The sequence below is a fragment of the Lemur catta genome, chromosome 7 (genome assembly GCF_020740605.2).
Source record: "Lemur catta isolate mLemCat1 chromosome 7, mLemCat1.pri, whole genome shotgun sequence".
NCBI classification, from domain to species: Eukaryota; Metazoa; Chordata; class Mammalia; order Primates; family Lemuridae; genus Lemur; species Lemur catta.
In genome coordinates this window covers 49,979,051-50,001,001 of record NC_059134.1, presented here as the reverse complement: position 1 = coordinate 50,001,001, position 21,951 = coordinate 49,979,051, and the positions used below count along the sequence as shown (strand labels likewise).

General features: G+C 37.2%; 1 protein-coding gene across 3 annotated transcripts in view; it reads right to left on the bottom strand.

Moving 5' to 3' along the window:
- Positions 1-21,951, bottom strand: part of LOC123642279 (prolylcarboxypeptidase) — a 63,548-nt gene that overhangs the window by 18,884 nt on the left and 22,713 nt on the right. For all 3 annotated transcript variants that reach the window (XM_045557251.1, XM_045557252.1, XM_045557250.1), the window contains 5 exons: positions 8,549-8,689; positions 5,322-5,423; positions 2,377-2,558; positions 1,977-2,134; positions 1,108-1,277 (listed from right to left, as the gene is read on the bottom strand). In XM_045557251.1, coding sequence (XP_045413207.1) covers positions 1,108-1,277; positions 1,977-2,134; positions 2,377-2,558; positions 5,322-5,423; positions 8,549-8,689 — 753 coding nt within the window. The remainder of the gene's footprint in view (positions 1-1,107; positions 1,278-1,976; positions 2,135-2,376; positions 2,559-5,321; positions 5,424-8,548; positions 8,690-21,951) is intronic.

Sequence of the window (21,951 nt, the reverse complement as noted above, 5' to 3'; positions counted from 1 at the left end):
AAGTTATAGAAACTATTGTGCTCTTTCTTCTTTTAATTCAAACAAATAAAACATAAAAACGAACTCATTCAAAAAGTTCATATAGGAGATAGGAAAAATTTCAAAAAAGAATATTAAAGGTTGACACCTAATGTTGCATCAACACTAGTTTAATAGGAATGTTACAAGTGTATTTTGATCTTCCAAATCAATAATAACCTTTCTATTTCAATAATTAACCCACTATGTTGCTTTCATTGGAGCACTGCCTTCTTCATGTTCTATTATTCTCACTTTATCCCTTATAAATTGTTCTGATAGTAGAGCAACTGAAGCCTAATGCTTTCCCAGTGAATGATGGCATCTGGCCTTTCTCTGAACACTTAATTATTTCTACTTTCATTTCCATTGTAATCATCTTTCTCTTTGCTGCAGGCTCACCCAGCCTTGCAGTGAACTTTCACTTTGGATGCATGGTCATAAGGGTAAACACAGACTCACAATATCAAATAAAAAAGTTAAGATGAAAGTGATGCTGTGTGTAAGTGACCATGTGAAAAATAAAGGCCAGCCGCTAGCGTAGTGATGCTGCACCAACGAACCACTTATGCCATGCGGGTTTGTTTACACACATGGGAGAAACTAGTTTCAGAATTATTAATTTAATTATTTAATTATAAATTATCCTTAAGGGGAGGCTTGGGAGCTCTTTGTAAGTATGAAACACTGTAAGCTGGATCATCCGTAACCTAGGGACTGCCTGTGTATAGCATAAAGATTGAGTAAATTATGTATGCAAAGTGCACAGCCCAGGATTTGGCACATAGTAATTATTCCATTAGCAGCAACTCTGCTTTTACTTCTAATTCATACAAATTTATAATCGATGCATCTTATTTCCACTTTTCAAATGAGGAAACTGAGGCTCAGAAAAGTAAAGGAACATGTCCAAGGTCGTGTAACCAGAAAGTGCCAGAACCCAGGATTCCAGCCCAGGTTTGACCAACTCCAGAACCACTGAAATTTTCTCTGATGCTGAAAGTCAGAGAACGTACATGCACATGCACACACACACACATACACAAATGAGAACCATGTTATTAAAAACGATGAGGGGACATTTCCTACCTTAATAGGCCAAGCAGGCAAAGGCTGTAAAAAGTTAGACGCATAAGGGTAGTCCACCATAGCCAGATTCAGCCAGGTTTCAGTAATCCAGTCTTTCAAACGTTGGATCTTCTCAGAAGCTAATGGGCTGCATAAGTGAAAGGCTTCAGTAAGCCACTGTATACCTCTGCCTGCGAATAGAATCACAGTGTTGGCATCTAAAATGTACTGGTCAACAGAAGGCTTTACAGATCATTTATTCTTCATATAGTACTTTAGAAAAGCAAATCTTCTATAGCACTTCTCCAAGAATGTTTTTTCAACTCAATAAAGTATTTTTAGAGCAACTGGAGAACACCATGATAGACAAGTTACCTATCCTCATGGAGTTTACCAGAATTATTCCTCACTTTTATCTATTTGTTGAAATAAATAAATAAATAGAAACTCTCTAGAACAATGAAAATGCATAAGCTACAACTAAGTAAAACAAATAATGTATCTAACAGACAACATTGAGCAAGACAGTGAACACAAAAATAATACATATTATGCAATTCCAATTACTAAAAAATTCAAGAACAAGCAGAATTAATCTATGGTTCTAGAAGTGAGGATAGTGATTTAGCTGGGTAGGTGTGGAGGCAGTGACTGAAAAAGCATGAGGGAATTTTTAAGATGCTGACGATGTTCTTTCTTGATCAGGATGCTAATTACACTCTATTATCACTTTGTGAAAATTCATCAAGCTATGCATTTTGATTTGTGTACTCTTCTGTATGTATGTTATACTTTAATAAAATGTTTACTTAAAAAGTGAGAAGTGTTGAATTCAATAAATGCAAGGGTTTAAAAAAACCTACAATCCCATTCTCTTAATAAAAGCTTACTTGTATTTGAGAGTCGATTAATGGCATCCCATGACCTGCGGATGCTGTCTGAACAATATGGACCACTTTTCCTAAAATCTGTAGTTACAATCTTCATAAATACACCACAAGGTACCAAATCCTCAAACTGCCAGATAGGGGCAGAAGCTGCAAGAGCTCTAAAAGGCAAGAAAAACAAGGAAGGAGCAAAGAAAAAATACATATATAACATCTCTAAATCAAGTTTTAAAATTGAAACTGATACTGAACAAAAATAGTAAGAAAAATAACATAGCCATTAATGAAACAGAAACTAGAAATCTCAGTACAATAGAATGGAACATGTTTTACCCAAAATGAGTCTCTAAGTTTGCCTTCACAATCATTAGGAAGCACCCATGTCCAAGACAGATACACTTACCCAACTACGATATGAGGATATTTCATTCTGAACCAGGCCGAGAGCATGCCACCATAGGAGCCCCCTAGAGCAATGACAGGTTGATTTTCAGCTCCTGGGATTGTTCTTTTCAAGTGTTTGATTAACTCTGCAAAATCAGCCAGAGCTTGTTCTGATGTCAGAAAATTCAAGTGTCTGGAATCCTAAAGAAAAATAACAAAGAACATGGGTATAAATGTGCACATCATAGCAGCTTAGGCATAGCATAGATCCAGAAAAGAGCCAGACTCAGATAAGCTTTTCTACAAATAGAATTTCTAGGCAATTGAGCTAAAATGCCCAGTGAAAGCAATAGCTGTGCTAATTTAGATAACTCATGGAAAAATGATTTTAAGTTTGTGGAAGACTATAATGTATTTTGCATTCAAATGTAATATCTGTTAAATGCTATTTACCAAAGACCTTGTTGAGGTTGTAGAAATAATAGAAACAAACTATAAAGAACATTTAACAACAAATATGATGGAATATAAATTAAGGATAACAGATAACTATTATAAATTTTACTTCAAATTTTGACACATCTAAAATGTCTACCATATAGGCAAAGATAAACTAAATTCTGTGGACAATTGAAATAAGAATCATCAGTAAAAATAAAACTCGTCCATCTTCATCAGAAAGATTACATATTATATAGGCCATACCAACAAGCAGACCAAACTAGCCTTCCGATTGTAAACTACTATAAAATTGGAAAGAAAAAACAACTATTTTTAGGCATTAGAAAACAGACAACACAAGACATTGATCCCTGAGAGAAATTCATAAAGTTCCACGATTGTCTAGCTGTCTGTGTGGGAACAATTTCCCTACTGCAGTATAGGAAGGTGAAGCTTAGCGTCTTGCTGAACTGAGGAGGCTAACAAGGTATTTTTAAAATATGTCTGCAAATTCTTGACACTCCTTCCTTTAAAAGGTAATTCCACTACCTTTGAACTTGGGCTAGACTTCGTGGCTTGGTTCTAATGAACAGAATGTTGCAGAAGTGATGACATGTGATTACCAAGGCTAGATCATAAACAAGCCCTGGCAGTTTCCACCTTGCTCTCCTGGACTGCCAACTTTGAGGGAAAATAGCTGCCAAGTCTTGAACTAAAGTAGGCCCTTAACTGAAGCCTCTTGTCAACATCCAGCACCAGTTTATCACCCATGAGAACGCTCTTCCCTATGAGTGAAGGGATCTTCCAGCCCCAGTCAAGCCTTCAGATGAGTGCAGCACCAACTGACATCTTAACCTAGTGAGACCTCCTGAAACAGAACCACCGAACTAAGCCACCCCTAACTTCTCACTCACAGAAACTGTAAGGTAATAAATGTTTATTGCTATTTTAGGCCACTAAGGTTTGACGTAATCTTTTACATACTAATAGATAATAGTACAGCTACATACCTATATTAGGCTAACCTGTTCGACCTTCAGGCTTTGGTCTCAGCACTCTGATTCCTTCCATCATTTGGCATATTACTGAATCACATAACTCCTATCTTTCCTCTTTCCTACTAATGCCACCTACCCCTTTAGCCTTCCCCTTCATCCAAGATGTATGCTTTTTAACTTCTTATCTCCTCTCTCGTCACTATTTTTTACTTCCAGTTTTTATGGCCCTATGTATAGTTGAGTGCAATTTTTGTTTCCAATCCTCTCATAATATCTGTAACATTTATCATGCTACTGACAAATTCTGTGAGCAGACAAAGGGAAAGAAGCATACCAAAAAGAGCCCCTAGCTCCATTTTGCTAACAGAGTATCAATCACAGGGACTTGGAGAGGGAGTTATATTTCTATCTGGAACAAGGTGACTGCTTCCCAATGGTTTTAGGACCTGTCTACTCCCGTAGTTAGATATTTATGAAAAATACTAAGCTAAGGAATAGACTGTCCCATGAAACCCAGCAAATATCAACAAATCATTCTGCTTTTCTATTGATAACACAAGGACAGTTTTAACTTATTATTTTATTTATAATACAAGGTAATAAAACCTACTTTTTAAACATAAAAATTCCTTTCAAAATAGGCAGCCTAGAAAATAACTGACCCCAATTTCTTCTAGCTGAGTTCCCAAAAGCATGATATATATATATATCATATATATGTATCTGTGTGTGTGTATATACACACACATACACACACACATACATACTGGTGGTGCTAGGTAGTACACAAACATTTTTAGTAACATTTATTGTTTTATTTTAATGTAAGTTGGAAAAAAACAGTACATGAAGCCCTTGGTTAAGATAACGCTAAGTTTAAAAAGTAATTTGAATAAAGAAAAATATTAAATAAGTAACAACAGTACAAGTGGCAAACTAATATAGCTAGAATGACAAGGATAGTACATGAGTGACTCAGTTGAGGAAAAAGTGTCCTGATTTATTAGGTATAGAGTCTGCGGCAGATGCCAAAGCTCCTGTGGGTACAGGAAAGGCCGACAGGGAATCCAAGCGGCCAGTTGGCCCCATTGAATCATAGAGCCTATTTATCCTTACTTTATTGATTGAAAAACACCTTAGTAGATAAATATTTGCATACTTATTATATATTTTTCCAATGGAAGACCCAATAATACGTGTATAATTTATACAGCAGAACTGTTCACTGATATTTTTGAACTAATGAAAATCTCCCTACGTGGTCTCTGCAGCCATAAAGTAAGATTTACCGGCAGAGGCTAACCTAGGAACACTGAGTTAAAAACTGATTAACATTAGAAATGATAATAATGTGGCTAAAAAAGCCTCAATCTGTTCAAATTGTATATAAAAAGGAAAGATTAAATATAAATTATTGAGATTTCAGGCAGTTCAAGTTCAAGTTATCTCACAATGGCATATTAATTAGAAAATACTATAAACTTAAAAAAAAAACTTTTAAACTTAGAAGTACAAGTATACTTACCTTGTATGAGCTGTGACCAAAGGGTAGGGACTCTCCATAGTATCGATGTTCAGCAAACACCAACATAGCTTTCAGTTCCTCAGCCACATCCCACATGAAACCCTAGGAAGAATTTACAAATTCATAGGATATAATCAAGATGTGAAAAAAAGTCAACGCACCTTTTTGCACACTGTATGAAATGGATGTTAAACCAGACCAAAAAGAGATTTCTGAAAAGTTGTATGATTTATGTTTGTTCTACAGATTAATGACATAATTGCTGTTTCATTGTTGCACATCAATCTTACAATGTATTAGAGTGAAACAATCAAAAATAACCCCAGGTTATTCATTTACTAGTCATTCCAACTTCTTTTAACCTGACACTCTAGCCCTAGAATAAACATTATGTCTACAATGGTCTTCAAATTGCACTGTGCCAAATCTTCTAAGAAAGAGTTAAATTTACCTAAGTAAGCTGCCTACTCATAAGTATTTACAAAATAAAAGAGAAAACACTACAAATAAGCATATTAAACTCCCCTGGGGTTTTCTATTAATCTTATTTATTGGAAAATAAATAGTTGCTTACAAGAGCTAATATTAACTGAGGCACTGTTAAAAATACTTTATATGTATTGATTCACTTAATTGTCATTAACTATCTAAGAAACAGGCACTTTTTGATGATCCCCATTTTACAGATAAGGACACTGAGACACAAGAGTTTATATAACCTTCGACATTTACACAGCTAGTAAGTGGTAGAGCTAAGATTCAAACATAGGCTGCCTGGCTTCAGAGAACCATTCGCCAAGTGCTGTTTGACTTCCTTCCTCCAATACCTATGGCTAGTCATTAATCAATCACTGCATTTTTTCATTTACCTCAGTTGTGGCCTTGGAATGCTTTCTCAACAAAGCATTGTAGGCAACTAATATCGATCAATTAGATTTAGATTTAACACAGATTAAAACTATTTGTCATCCCTAGTGTACCTTGTCGCTTTTTAATGAATTGCTACTCTTTGGCAAGGACTAAGAATCTCAAAATGTTTTTGTTTGTTGTGATCAATAAATGAACAATTAGAAGAGCTGTATGTATATGAGGATAAAGAATTTAACCTGTTATCTGTGATGGTTTCAATAACTCCCACTTTCTCTCTTTCGGACAGACTCATTGCCTGCCCATTCATCTATAGATCCTGCAACATCCACCTCAAGCACACCCTCCTCTGTCTGCTGACCCTGGCAATGCTGATCACTCCCTCCTCTCCACACCACTGTGCCTGGTATAGATCACCATTACTGTGCTGCAATATTTGCTTACATGTGTGTCTTACTCTACCAGATTGTGAGTATCTTAAGGGTAAGGACCATCCATCAAAATATCCAGACCTCTGTGGAGTTGACCTCAGGCTTTGAGAGGAAGCAATTTCATTGAACTGGTTCACAATGTAATAAGTGATGATTTGCCTGCATCTATTTCAGGGGTATTTTTATTTTTCAAAAGATGTTCATGTACTATATTAACATTTATGAACATTATGTGCTTACAAGTCCCTTAATCTTACTTAGTCTTTACAACTACTCTATGAACTAGATATTATTCCTATACCCATTTAACAGATAAGAAAACTGAGGCAAAGAAACGTTCCCAAAGTCACAAAGCAAAGTGGCAAAATCACAATTCAAATCTTGTCCATCTGGTTGAAGGCTTCACTCTTGACCACTGTACTACACTGCCTCTCAATAAATGAAAGTCCAAAAGTGTGTGTGCATTAGAACCTTTTGGTATGTAAAGAAAGGTATCTGGGGCTGTGGAAGTGCCAGGATCTGCCCTTCTAGGATCTGCTCTAGTCAGTCCCCTAGAACTGCTCCAATAATGAGTATCTTTTCCTTCCTACCACTTCTGAGGACAGAGAGTCCCCAGCAAGCCTTAAGTTCTGCCACAGTGCCTTTCAGAATAGTGAGGTGGAAGGAGGAACAGCTACCTGCCTATAACTAAGGAGAAAAGGAACTGGGAAAATCGCTGGACAGGAGAAGCTGCCCTGTGGCCCTGGCATAAAAGGAAAGTCACACAAACAAGAAAAGAGACAAGGCAGCCTCTATTGTTTCACAGAATAAAAGAGCAGAAATCTAATGGAAAGGAAGTTCTGATGTCATTTGTCACTGATCTAAAAGAAACAGACATCCTAGGATCTCATTTCTCCAGGAATTATTTTATCTTCAAGTAAAATATTTAGATTCTTAATGTTCCTAAAAAAACAGGTCAGGAATGAGGGATGCAATAACAGTGTAATTGGATTCACATCCTTACTTTCAATTATATCAGTTCAACAAACATTGACTAAGACCTCCTGAATACTAGGTACCATGCCAGACATTGGCATTAGAGATAGTATGATTAGTCCTCATTTTAAGGTAATTCACAGACTGGCTTTTTGGTAGAAAGTTGACATTTTCTAGTCATAGCACTGATACATTGAAAAGGAGAATTTCTTCCTTTCATGTGTCCTTATAAATTAAGTTTTGTTAATAGATTTAAGTATTATTATAAAAGGTAACAGAAACTATACTCAAGGAGGTAAGCTAACAGGCTATACTATTTTTAACACTCACAAATACAAGAAAAATGGTAGAACAAGAAAACTAAACTAAAATATAGTTACAACTGTACATTTTCCCATCCCTATTTGACAATCAAACTTGTATATTTTTAATTTGCATTGGCTTGGTTTAGGTTTTATTCATTCATTCAAGAAGTATTTATGATTTGTTGAATAACAAATATTATTATGTGCCTAATACAGTCCTAGACTCTGAGAACACATCACTGAACAAACACATAAAAATTCCTGCCCTTGTGTTTACCTTCTAGTGACCATAATCAAAACAAATTATATGCAATAACATTCCTATGCCTATTTCCCTTATATCTTTGTTCACTCTAGAAATAAGCTGGGATTTTTTTTTAATTTTTTAAATTCAACTTTTCAAAAATAGTATTTCATTCTTTTCATTTGTAATTCTTTCATGGCGAACATGCAGACTTACTGGATATCTGTATTTATTCTTCTGTGAACTGCCTATTCATGTACTTTTGCTGTTTATCTTTTTGTTATTTTTAAAAAACTTTACAATTATGAACAGTAATGCTTGGTTAAATATACTGCAAAATGTTTTTTCCACATTATCATAATAAAAGGCAAATTGAGCACTGGAATTTCACAAATCTGCACATACCGTATTATTGCAAAACCAGATAATGTCCCCTTCATTACCAGTGTAGAAAAGTATTGATCCCCCATCTTTCTTCCAGTATTCATCAGCTATTAGATAGCGCTGTTTAAAAGTTTTCACAGTATTAAATCCAAAATGATCAACCTATGATAAAAACAGACAAAACATATTTCAAAGGAAAGTAATTGAGATAAACATAAAAGTAATTAATTCTTCCAGTAAAATCTACCTAAATTATAAAAATAATCACAAGAAATTTTAAATATCATTGATTTTATTATTAATACTAATATTGATATATCACAATATTTTAAAATTATTTTCTTTTCCTTTTCTTTTTTTTTTTTTTTTGAGACAAGGTCTCGCTCTGTTGCCCAGGCTAGTGTACAGTGGCACGATCATAGCTCACTGCAACGTTGAACTTCTGGGCTCAAGTGATCCTTCCATCTCAACCTTCCAACTAGTTAAGGCTATAGGCACACAACACCATGCCCATCTAATTTTTTAAAACTTTTCTGTAGAGACAGGGTCTCACTATGCTGCCCAGGTTAGTCTCAAACTCCTGGCCTCAAGTGATTTTCTCACCTGCCTTAGCCTCCCAAAGTGCTAGGATGACAAGCATGAGCCACCATGCCTGGCCCTATTTTCTTTATATTGTAAGAGAAAGCAATGTTTGTTATGGGTGGTTAAGATTTTCAATGTAGGCTGGGCGCGATGGCTCACACCTGTAATCCTAGCACTCTAGGAGGCCAAGGAGGATCGTTTGAGCTCAGGAGTTCGAGACCAGCCTGAGCAAGAGCAAGAGCAAGACCCCGTCTCTACTAAAAATAGAAAGAAATTATATGGACATATAAAAATACATATAGAAAAAATTAGGCGAGCATGGTGGCGCATGCCTGTAGTCCCAGCTACTCGGGAGGCTGAGGCAGTAGGATTGCTTGAGCCCAGGAGTTTGAGATTGCTGTGAGCTAGGCTGATGCCACAGCACTCTAGCCCGGGCAACAGAGTGAGACTCTGTCTCAAAAAAAAAAAAGAAAGAAAGAAAGAAAGAAAAAGTTTATAAAAAAAAAAAAGATTTTCTTTTTTTCTTTTTTTTTTTTTTTTTGAGACAGCGTCTCGCTTTTTTGCCCGGGCTAGAGTGAGTGCCGTGGCGTTAGCCTAGCTCACAGCAACCTCAAACTCCTGGGCTTAAGCGATCCTACTGCCTCAGCCTCCTGAGTAGCTGGGACTACAGGCATGCGCCACCATGCCCGGCTAATTTTTGCTATATATATTTTAGTTGGCCAGATAATTTCTTTCTATGTTTTTAGTAGAGACGGGGTCTCGCTCTTGCTCAGGCTGGTCTCGAACTCCTGACCTTGAGCAATCCACCCGCCTCGGCCTCCCAGAGTGCTAGGATTACAGGCGTGAGCCACCGCGCCCGGCCGAAAAAGATTTTCAATGTAAAAGAAAAGATACAATTATAAGATCAAGTAGCTATTTTCAAAACATAATGTTAAAATTGAATTGATAATAGAAATATGAACTCATTATTTTCTCATTTTTTTAATTATTTTTAAATTGACAAAAATTATATATATTTATGGTATACAACACGATATTTTGAAATATGTATACATTGTGGAATAGCTAAATTGAGTTTATTAAAATAAACATTACTTCACATGCTTATCATTTTTTGTGGTGAGAATACAAAATCTACTCAGTGATTTTCAAGTATACAGTACATTCCATTATTTTTCAAACTACAGATATCCCTTAGTATCTGAATTTTCATTATATAAACTTTGAACATCAAAAATTTAAGAACTAAATAGACCATAGAAAAGGTCTATAAACACTGTCCCCCAGGGAACAATACATACTTCAAGTGTCAAGTGATTTTGATATCTAATACCATTACCCCTAAAAGAAAATAGGACTTGTTAATGAAGTGGCTGATTGATATGTGGGACAAGGAAGCTAAAAGATAAGCCTACACATCTTGCCATGCAAGGAAGCAAGGAAGTACTCAAAAATGTAGTTATATTTAAGAGACAACTGTAAGAGACTATCAACTGGCTAACATTTTAGTAAACTGAACATAAAACAAATTGAATGCAAAAAGAATAATGATTGTAGTTAACTAAAACATTCAATTCTTGAAAATCCCATTAGTCCATGAAAATATTAATTAAAAAAAACAAGGAAAAAATTTATTCAAAGTATCCATTAAATCAGCAGTTCCCAACCTTTTTGGCACCAGGAACCATTTTCATGGAAGACAATGTTTTCATGGACCGGGGAGGTAGGGGATGGTTTCAGGATGATTCAAGTATATTACATTTATTGTGTACTTTATTTCTATGATTATTACATTGTAATATATAATGAAATAATTATACAACTCACTATAAGTTGGGGACCCCTGCATTAAATGAACTCCTTACTTTGAAACTGGGAATTAAAAAGTAAAAAATTCAACATTTTTAACTGCCTTTCCAACAGAATTATATTTGAGGGTACCAAATAGTCCCAGATTTGATTAAGAAGAGCTTGATGTAGTCAAATGTTAGCTAATGCAGAAGGAATGACAAAATTAGAAAAATGATAGTGCTTTAAAGTTACTATTCAAGCAAGAATTATCAATTGGTGTGAAAAGCATTGGGAGAATGGATGATAGGAAGAGGAACACCCATATAGTGTCAAAGTAATACCATAAGAAATACTCTCTTGTCACAAGGGGAAAACATAACTTTACAATGGACAGATCAGGCTGCCATCGCCTTAATCTAGTGATCAGTGTTAGCATCACTAATGGTGGGGCCAGCTGGGACTATGTATCTCCCCATGTGGCACAGCATGAAGCACATATCACCTATGTATGATGTATTCTTGCCAAAAATTTTCAACTTATATCTTAATCCAGCCTTTGGATCTGATTTCCAGGTTCTAGGAAATACAGAGGATAGAAGAGCAAGCTGAAAACACACTGAAAAGGTAATCAGATAAATCTGAAGGTGGGACATTTTACAAGACAAAGGCAAGGTAACGTCATGAAAAAAGGACTGTTTTAGATTAAATGAATTTTAAAGAACATAATCAAATGTAATGCATGATCCTGGACTGGCTCCTAGTTTGAACAAACAAGCTATAAATGACACTAAGGACAACTGGATTAATTTTAAAATGGACTCGTTATTAAATGATACAGGTAGAACACCCTTAATCCAAAATATGGAAATCAGAAATGCTCTCAAATCCAAGACTTTTTGAATGCCAACACAATGCTCAAAGGAAATGCTCATTTCAAGTTTTGGATTTGTGGATTAGGGATGCTCAACCAGTAACTGTAATACAAATATTCAAAAAAAAAAAAATCCCAAATCTGAAAGAGTTCTGGTCCCAAACATTTCAGATAGCGGACACTCAACCTCTACTAAAGACATGTTAATTTTCTTAGGAGTGATCATATTATTTTGGCTACATAAGAAAATGTTTTATTTTTTACATCTGTATACTGAAGACTTCAGCGATAGATTGTCATATTGATTTATTTGAAACACTTCAGTGTAAAAAAGCAAAGTGAATTCAAAGGAAGAAAAGTTTAATCCACACTGAAAGAGACAAAACACACAGGGATACCAAGACTGTGCAAGACAGATAATACAAAATATATCAAAAAATAAGAATGACAAAATAATTTTAAGCTTAAATTGAACTTTAAATATATTTTGAAAATTTTTAATCCTTTGAGATTTGTTTAACTCACCATTTAAAATATAACCACCAAATCCTATAACATGGTAAGATTCATGTACAACTAACTATCTCAATCTACAGAGTTACCCCATAGTACAGAGCCTCACTGAGCCTTTAGGATGATGGGGGCTGAATTCCTCAGTGCATTGGAGGGACAGGAGTGAGAATGCAGCATCTGATCTGGAGCAGACACAGGCAGTTCCAGTGCTGCTCTAGCCTCCCTGGACTAGGGGTTGGTTCTATCTAGTTCATTCTAAAACAGATGGGTTCGCCAGGCATGGTAGTGTGCCTGCCGTCCCAGCTACTTAGGAGGCTGAGGCGGGAGGATGCTTGAGCCCAGAAGTTTAAAGCTGCAGTGAGCTATGATTGTGTCACCTCATTCCAGTCTGGGTGACAGAGCAAGATCTTGTTTCTAAAAATAAAATAAAGTAAATAAAACAGATGGGACTCTCTGCACCCGGTTCTATCAAAACACACACACACATACACTTACTTCACATTCATACCACAGGTCCCAAAATGCAAGCGTCTCAAAACTCCACTTAACTGCATACTTCCTGATATTCATCATCATCATTATATGTGGACCTATAATATAAACTATTCTAATCTACAGAGTGCCTACTTTTCAGGAAAATAAGCAGTTCGTATGAACTAGGTATATAATTATGATATCCATGTGCTATAAACCCCTTCCCATTCTATATGTTAATTTATTCAATCACTCATTCAACAAGCATCTATTGAGCTCCTATTCTTGGCCGAGTATTGAGTTTAGCAATGAGATAAAGAGTTAGCTGAGTTACAACCTCAGCATTTCTTAAACTAATACAACTCCATCTACTCAGCCTAAAAATAAAAGAGAGCAAGAGAAACACATAGTGAAGGAAAGATAAACAAGTGATTCCACCTGCTTCCATTCAATTAGTCCACGTGCGGTCCCTGGACCAGCAGCATCAGCATCACCTGGAAACCTGTTAGAATGCAATCCCTCTGGCCAAATTCCAGACATGAACAATCAGAAATCGTGGAGGTAGAACCCAGTAATCTATGCTTTAACAAGCCCTCCAGGTGATTCTGATATACAGCTAAAGTTTTGAAAACCACTGAGTTAGAATAAGCACCAAAATAAGACATGAATTTTCTATTCCTTCTCTTGATCCAGGTTTCAGAATACCTCTAAATGGTGTAAGCTCCCCATCATGCTGAATGAGACTCTGGTGTCTAAAGATTTGAATTAGCACCCAACAAAGCCCCCAGATACAAGCCAACTGCATCATCTGAAGTTCAACAGGAGAAAAAAAAAAAACAACAGGAGCACCTGTTGAAGCTCAACAGGTTTCAACAAGGGAGGAAAGACTGGCTGTGTTGGACTTTAAGAAAGCAAGTACGTGGCTCTCTAACCAGATGCCTTCCCATGGGATTTTTTTTTTTTTAAGAGACAGAATCTTGCTCTGTCATCCAGGCTGGAGTGCAGTGGTGTGATAATAGTTCACTATAATCTTGAACTCCTGGGTTTAAGCCATCCTCCTACCTCAGCCTCCCCAGCAGGTTGGACTACAGGTACACGCCACCACGACGCCCTAAATTTTTTTTTTTATTTTTTGTAGAGATGAGGGTCTTCCTATGTTGCCCAGGCTGGTCTCAACTCCTGGCTTCCATCTTAGAATTACAAGGGCCATGACAACTTCAGAGCCAGAGAAAGCCAAATTCCCTTGTGTGGCCACACCCGGGGCACTCCTGCTCCTAGTAATCAGCCTTAATTGTTAAGACTGGGGAAAAGAGGGAGGCACCCTGGTATGGTAGAAAGCAAGTAGGTTTGGGAGTTAACACACCTGAACTTGAGTCTCTACTAGCTGTGAGGCCTCAGGCAAGTCACTTAACCTCTGTGAGCCCTGGTGTCTTCCCATATAAAATAAGGATAACACATATAATTGGAAGGATTGCTGTGAGGATAGAGAAAATATACGTAAAGTACTAGGTATAGTTCCTGATTATATAATAAGTGCTCAATAAATGCTACTTCTCCTCTCAATCCCATTTGCACACAATCCTAAGCATGGAGTACTTAGATGGGAGAGAGATGATGAAGATGTTTACAAAATTATAGGAAGTACCCTTTGATTGTCAAAATCCCCTATTTTGTGAGTGCTTCACTTACATATTAAACAACTGGAAATATGCAGAAAAATGTTCTTTACACAATATGAATTTACAGAATTTTCTTACTCCTCCCCATCATCATGGATATCAACTTCCAGCTACTTAAGTGTAGTTTTCAATGCCTAATGGCCAGGCACACTGGGGACAGTATGCCCTCTGCTGTTGAGAAGTGGACCCACATGCCACTTCCAGCTCTGGGCTCCTGAATCAAAAGCGATTTTATAAATCACAACACAATCTGTATTGTTCAACTGAAGAAACTGGGCTCAGAAAGGTCAAGTGACTTGGCCAAGGTCACAAGTCAGAGGCAGAGCTGCAGCCTGAAATTATTTTTGCAATTTGGTTTATTGAAACAACTAAAATAAATAATAGTGCTGTAACAATACAAGCAGGACCTCAAAAAGGAAAGACAACTCTAGTCATGTACAACAGTTCTTTCTTGAATGTGGCCCAAGAAATTTCAAAAGATGCTTTCCCCTTTACTATGTAGTGTAGAGCTGTATCTGTGAGAATCGGTAGGCAAGAAGAAACAAAAAGAACATCATTTAAATAAAGTTCATCGTGGCAAAAATAATTATTTGGACTTTAAAATTGCTCGAGAATAAAGTTCACATTCAGAAAAACCAGAAAAAACATTACATCTGTTAGACACAGTTTTGCCCCAGTTTGTGGGCAGTGGAGGTGGGAGGAGGAGGGATGAGAGAGAAGGACACAGAGCCTACTAGGTGCCTGGCACTGTGCTGTTGCTTTATGCAGATCTCCTCACCCTCCCCCCAGTCACCCTCGGGGCACTTCCATTATACCAGTCTTACAGTAAGGGGACTGACACTCAGGTCAGATAACTTGCCCAAGGTAACATAACTAGTAAGTAGTAATCAAATATGATTCTTTTCACGTGTTGTTAACACCTACCCAATCCTGCCTCTGACAAAAGCCAGATCTGTCTGCTCTTTTCATTATAACACATTCCCGCAGATAGGACTGACTACAAACTTCGATCCTCAGCGGGGGGACACTAGAGTGAGTGTCCTAAATTGGCGAAATGAAGGATAAATCCTCCAGCCATTTACTAACAGTTACATTGCAGAACATGTGGAATGTTGATCTTTTCACCAACCTGACTCAATAATCATTATTACTATACTATTTTTAACTCACTTAATCAGGCCACTGATAAAAATAAAATCACATTGACTCCTTCTCAGAAGCCTTTAGTTTTAGAAAAATCAGTACATAGTTGGTTTTATTTAGGCATCCAGATATTTAATAATAGCTCACTGATATTTTACTAAAGATACAAAAAGCATACTCAAAGATATGCAAGACCAAAAAAATGGACTCACAACTCCAATAAATCAAAGCACCATGAAGGAGGGCTCTCTGATTTCCTACTCTAATCCAGAGACGCTAAAATGAAAAAAAGACCCTGTTTCTCCCATTTAATGTGTGTGTCCTGTATTAATTTGAGGATTGTGTCATTCTATGCTGTTAGAGTTCTTAAATGGAGACTGAAGATGTTTCTCAGCAAGCTTCATCTCCCCTGAAGGGGTGGACACCTTCACTTTAGAAAGGCACAAGTTCTCAAAGAAGGAACCAAAACTTGGAAGGCAGGTGGAGTGTGAGCAGGCCCTAGATCTATAGTTGGAGAAGGGCGGATGTTGGGTAGTGGGGTCCTGCTAAGTTATCCCTTGCACAGGGGTAGTCCCAGAGCTAGGACAAGATCAGAGAGCCTGCCACATCTTACCAGTCAGATCACTGGCTGTTAGGTGACTCCCTGTTTATTTCCATTTTATTATGTCTGGACCTTTCAAAACCCCTGCTTAAAAGTTCTATGTTTATTCATCTGTACAATGGGGATACCAGGAAGTATCGGAGACTAAATTTGACTTAAATAATTAAAGAGGAAGTAGTATCCCTTGAAGATAATGTGGTGATGGCAAGGGAAATGACTGTAAGTCCCTCTAAGAGGAAGATGAGTCTAAGAAACAGGAATTGTCCTTCCCTTCCTATAGAAATGCTGTCTTCCTTACCAACCTAAGAGGGTCTAGCTTCCATTTTAATAAGGAAGGTGGAAGTTTCCCCAGAGACATTTTTCAAATGAAATCATCTCTGCATTCAATAAGACACTGTTCTTCTTTACACATCCTTATATCCTTCTATCCATATTAACCAAGAGAGAGAACTGCATTCCCTTCCTTCTATACCTTTTTGTAACATGCCCTAATCTTAAAAAGGAGACTCTTAGGGAAAAAAATTATTTAAAGAGAAGATGGCAAATGGGGAATGGAAAAAAACTAAAAATGGGAGAGTCCGTCATGGAAAAAGTTGGCAATCCAGCCTTCTATGCTTATAAATGGATAATTTGAAAGGCAAGAACATGATAGCTACCATAGTGCTCTTAGACAAGACAGATACTTTATACATAATTGTTAAATGAAGGCAGTTCAAATCTAAATCAGTGGTTTTCCATGTTTCTGAGTATGAGGCCCACCTTGTTAATGTTAAAACTATAATAGACGTGTTATATTTTAGTAGCCAGTGCTTGAGAAAGTATATGAGAAGCTATTATAAATTCAGTAGTATTATAAATGAATATCACAACAGCATCTAATTACATTTGAAAAAATAGTATATGCTTGGTAGAAAAATGGATTCAAATACCCTCTCCAAAAACTCCAATGTTCAAGTAACCTCTTTCCCCTGACCAAGAACACTGGGCCCCAGAGGGGGAATCACATTCTAAACTACAAAAATGGTATGAAATAAAATACTCTCTGCTCTACTGCAAAAACAGAGGTGGTGGTATCCTGCCCTTGAGGGCACCTAGAGTGCTCTGGTAATCAAGAAATAACATGTTTTGGCAAACCACAGTGAAGTGTTTCATCAGAGGAGCATTCTGAAATCATCTGTTGGCCAAATAGCTCAGTGAATGCAGCAGATGGTAAGTTATTTCAGATGGCTTCAGGAAGCGTGGTACCACCAGAATTGCCTGGCCACAGCTTAAGCTCTCAAATTAGTAACAAAGTGCTACTGCAGTAAATACTGTACATAAATTTTAGAAAATATTCTACCATCAGAGGGCGCTCTTGTATAAGTAGTAAAGTGGGAGACACCTTAAAGTTTTAAATTAGATTCATAAAACTTTAGGACAGGAAGGGATCTTAGATCTCAAGTCCAAAGGCTTAGATAAAAAACGGAGACCCAGATGCCAATTATTTTAAATATTTCTTTTCTAAATAACTGAACTATGGCAATCATCTCCCTTCCTTTTAAAGTCAAGGGTCAAATTTTATGCTGCTAGAAGTCAGGATAGTAGTTACCAATGCAGGGAAAAAGTGACTCTAAAAGACAATGAGGGGATTCTGAAGTTAGGATGGTGCATCTTTCTGTATGTATAGTCATAATATAATTAACAGATTTGCAAACATTTAAAATTTCATTTAAGATATATTATACGATGTTTATATTTCCATTTCACCATACAATCATATGTAAATTATATAGCACTAAATCACATCAATATTAAACTCCTTCATTTAAAAATATTCATTGAGTACTCACTAAATGACAGGCATTAAGGAAAGAACTAAGATATAATCCCATCCTTTTCAAATTCTGAATGTAACAAAAGTGATGAACTTACTAGTAAACAATCACACAATGGTTTGGTTCAGTTCTACATACAGAGTACTGTGGGAGCTCAGAAACAAAGTTACCATCCTGCCTGAGGGAATCACGGAAGGCCTAATTTACCAAGGAAGTGAGCTGAACCGAAAGCATAACAAGAATTTTTTCAGGTACAGAGGAGACATAAGAACATTTCAAGCAAAGGGAGAAAAAGCTTGTGCAAAGCTCTGATGAACTGTGCAGAACAAGCATAAATTCAAGAGCTGTTATTGTTTTATGGCAGGAGGTATATGGTTTATGAGGGGAAGACATGGGAGATAAGATTAGATTCATTGGGCTGCCACCGATTTAGATGAAAATCTTCCTATAAAGACAAACCTAGCTTAAATCTGAATTGTTTCTATAAACCAACAGTGAATGAAACAGATCTGCTGAAAATAGAGACTTAATGAGGCAGGGACTTTGTCTGTTTTGTCCACTGCTAAGTCCACAGTCACTAGAATAATGCCTAGCATATAGTAGAAGATCAGTGAATACATAGAGAATAAATGAATACATGCATGCATCATGACCCTGCAGTTGGTATAAAAACAGACCAAACATGACTTCACAGAACAGCATAACCCAAAGCAATGAGAATGCACAGCAAAGGTCCCAAGAAGATCAAGTTTGCGTGGGTTTGTTTATTGGGTGGGTCTGTTACCGGCTTTAGAAGAGTAGTTGCACAATGCTGTAGCTGAAGGTGCTTTTTGCCCAGTGACAAATCACATGCCTTAATGCAGATCACAAGCCCAAAATCTAAGACCAACCCATAACAGTTTCAATCTTCCCAGGCTGCTGACCAAGCAGGAACTACATGTCCTCTGCTGGGGGGAGAAACAGGGAGATAACTGCAAATAATACAGACAGAACGCATGGTGAGGACTGTGGGTCTCACACACAGGAGTTCAGACCTGAGATCTATGTAACTTAACAATCCAGTCTTGCATACTACGTCTCCTCCTGCCAAGGGCTGTAATGACTTCCCAAATCTTCTCTTCTCCGACAGAGCAATCCTTGTTCTTACTAATTCCCATATAACACTCACTATTTCTAAAATCCTCATAAACCTACTCACACCTTGGTTCAATTAATGTTCCTTTTTATTGATGGTATGCCCAAAATTGCATAAAATATGTGTCATGTGGTCTAATGAAGTGCCTTGCTCATCACTGGCCAGGAATAAATAACTGTTGAGTATGTTTACAGATACAGTCGTTTCCCCCCTTCCTCCCCCCACCTGCCAGTTATCCACAGTTTTGCTTTCTGCAGTTTCAGTAACTCACCCTTCTAAGAAAATAGATGAGTACAGTATAATGAGATATTTTGAAAGAGAAATCCCCACATTAACATAACTTTTATTATAGTATATTATACTATATTATAGTATATTATTGTATTTTATTATTCATTATTGTTGTTAGTCTCTTACTGAGCCTAATTTATTAAACTTCATCATAGGTATGTATGTATAGGACAAAATATAGTATATACAGGGTTCGGTACTATCTGAGGTTTCAGGCATCCACTGGGGACCTTAGAATGTATCCCCCACAGACAAGAGGGGCCTACTGTATCCACTAATGCAGACTACTTTAAATTGAGACTCAGGAAAGATGTACTGGATTGAATAGCATCCCCCCAAAATTCACGTCCTTCCTGAAACTTCAGAATGTGACTTTACATAGAAATAGGGTCATTGCAGATATAATTAGTTAAGATAAGGTCATGCTGGAGTAGGGTCAGTGCTTAATCCAATATGACTGGTGTTCTTATAAAAAGACAGGAGACACAGAGACAGGCACAGAGAGGAGGATGCCATGTCAAGATACAGATGCACAAAAAGAAGACAGCCATGTGACAGAGACTGGAGTCATGCAGCTGCAAGCCAAGGAACACCAAGGATTACCAACAACCACCAGAAGTCTAGAGAGAGGCAGGGACCAGATTCCCCACTGAACCCCTAGGAAGGAATCAATCCAAAACCTTGATTTTGGATTTCCGGCCTCCAGAAGTGACAGAATAAATTTCTGTTGTTTTAAGCCTCCCAGCATGTGGCACTTTGCTGGCATAAGAAACTAATACAGAAGGCCTCTCAATGGAGGTGGTATTGGAACTGAAGCCTGAAGGAGCCAGCCCAGGAAAGAACTCTAGAAAGAAGGAACAGAAAATACAAAGGGCCAGGGGCTAGAAAGACCTTGTTGTAGAAACAGAAGTGAAAGCAGTGGTAAATAAGGGGGAGAGCCGCATGGGATGAGGCTTAGGGCTGAGTGGGCTATGGTAGGGAGTTTGAATTTAATCTCAAGGGCAGTGGGAAGCCTTCAAGAGTTTTAAGACTTACTCTGATCTGTTTTTAAAAGATCACTCTGGCTATTCTGTGGAAGATGGCCTAGAAATTATAAAAGAAAGGAAGAAGAGTAAATAGAAGGCTATTGAAAGGTCCACATGAGAGATGATTATAAGAACAACCCAGGTTTCAAACGATGGTATCTCTTCAATTGCTACATATGTAACATATATAACAATCATCATCATACACCCAAGAAAGATCACAGTGAAAAAGGGCCCAGTGTATGACATCAGCAGTATTCATTTAACAACAATCAACAAAAGAAAGTCTTTTGAACAGCTGTAGCCACCACTACTGCCCACTGACAACTGAGTCTGCACAGGCCCTGACTGGGCATTCTAAACACTAAGCATCCCACTAAATTGGTAAAAGAGTTCCAAGGCCATCGGGCTCCCCCCAGCACTTAATATTAATAGAAGTCAATAATACGTGTTCTACTTCCACTCTTTTTCTCTAAAAACTATTTAAAGAAATTGATAGAAAGTGATAAACTAATTGTTCTCAAACTTTTCAGTTCCTATTCCACTCTGGTGAGACCAAGGACATCAGGACCCACAATCTTCACCTGTTAACCTCTGATGAATTAATACACTACCTTTTTTTTATTTTTAAAAGAAAAAGCACATACAAGCATATATATTACATCATAATGCTAAAATACAACTCCTCCATAATCTTCTTTGAATCACACTATGAGAACCACTGAAACAAAACCTACAACGTTCTCTTTTTAGAGATTGCGTTAAAATTATTTCTATTACATTGAAAAATACATGATTTTAAAGAACTCTGGAAAATTAAACTTTACAAAATCCCCACATGAATAGCACCCACAAAAGGAAGCAGCTGAAGAAAGCAATGCCTAAGTTTTTTCCTCCTGGGAAACTCCAATGTCAAATTTTCAGTCCTGATTTCACTGTAAAATGGCCTCGAGGGACGTTTTATCATCGTCTTAAAAATACACTCTACAGACTACTCATTGTTTTGTGCATTCATCCGGTCTAAATGATAATGGCACTGTAAAAAAGATAAAGGAAGGGAAAAGGATATCCTTAGCTGAAACCAAAAAGCTCAGAACAATAACAGCAAGCTCAAATGCAACCAAGTTGCTTCCTTTGATTACTTTCAGGTGCTTTTGCCACTACATCACCAGCTTGTATAACCACTGCCCAGAGCTATTAGGATGGACTGAGACATGACAGCGATTACATTCATTTAACAAGTATTTCTTGAGTGCCTAGTGAACATACAAACAAGGAACAGACAACAAAGTGCTTACAAACTGTAATTGTCCTGGTTATATTCTGATAGAGAATAACATACAGACCTCATTTGAAAAGGGTAGTCAGAGAAGGGGTTTTACAGCAGGCAACATTTAATTAAACCTTTAATCTCCACAGCCCTCCACTCTGCAAAAGGTCCCAGGGATTCTATTCAATGCCACTTCCTACATGAAGCATTCCTACCTTCTTTGGGCTTCCATAGT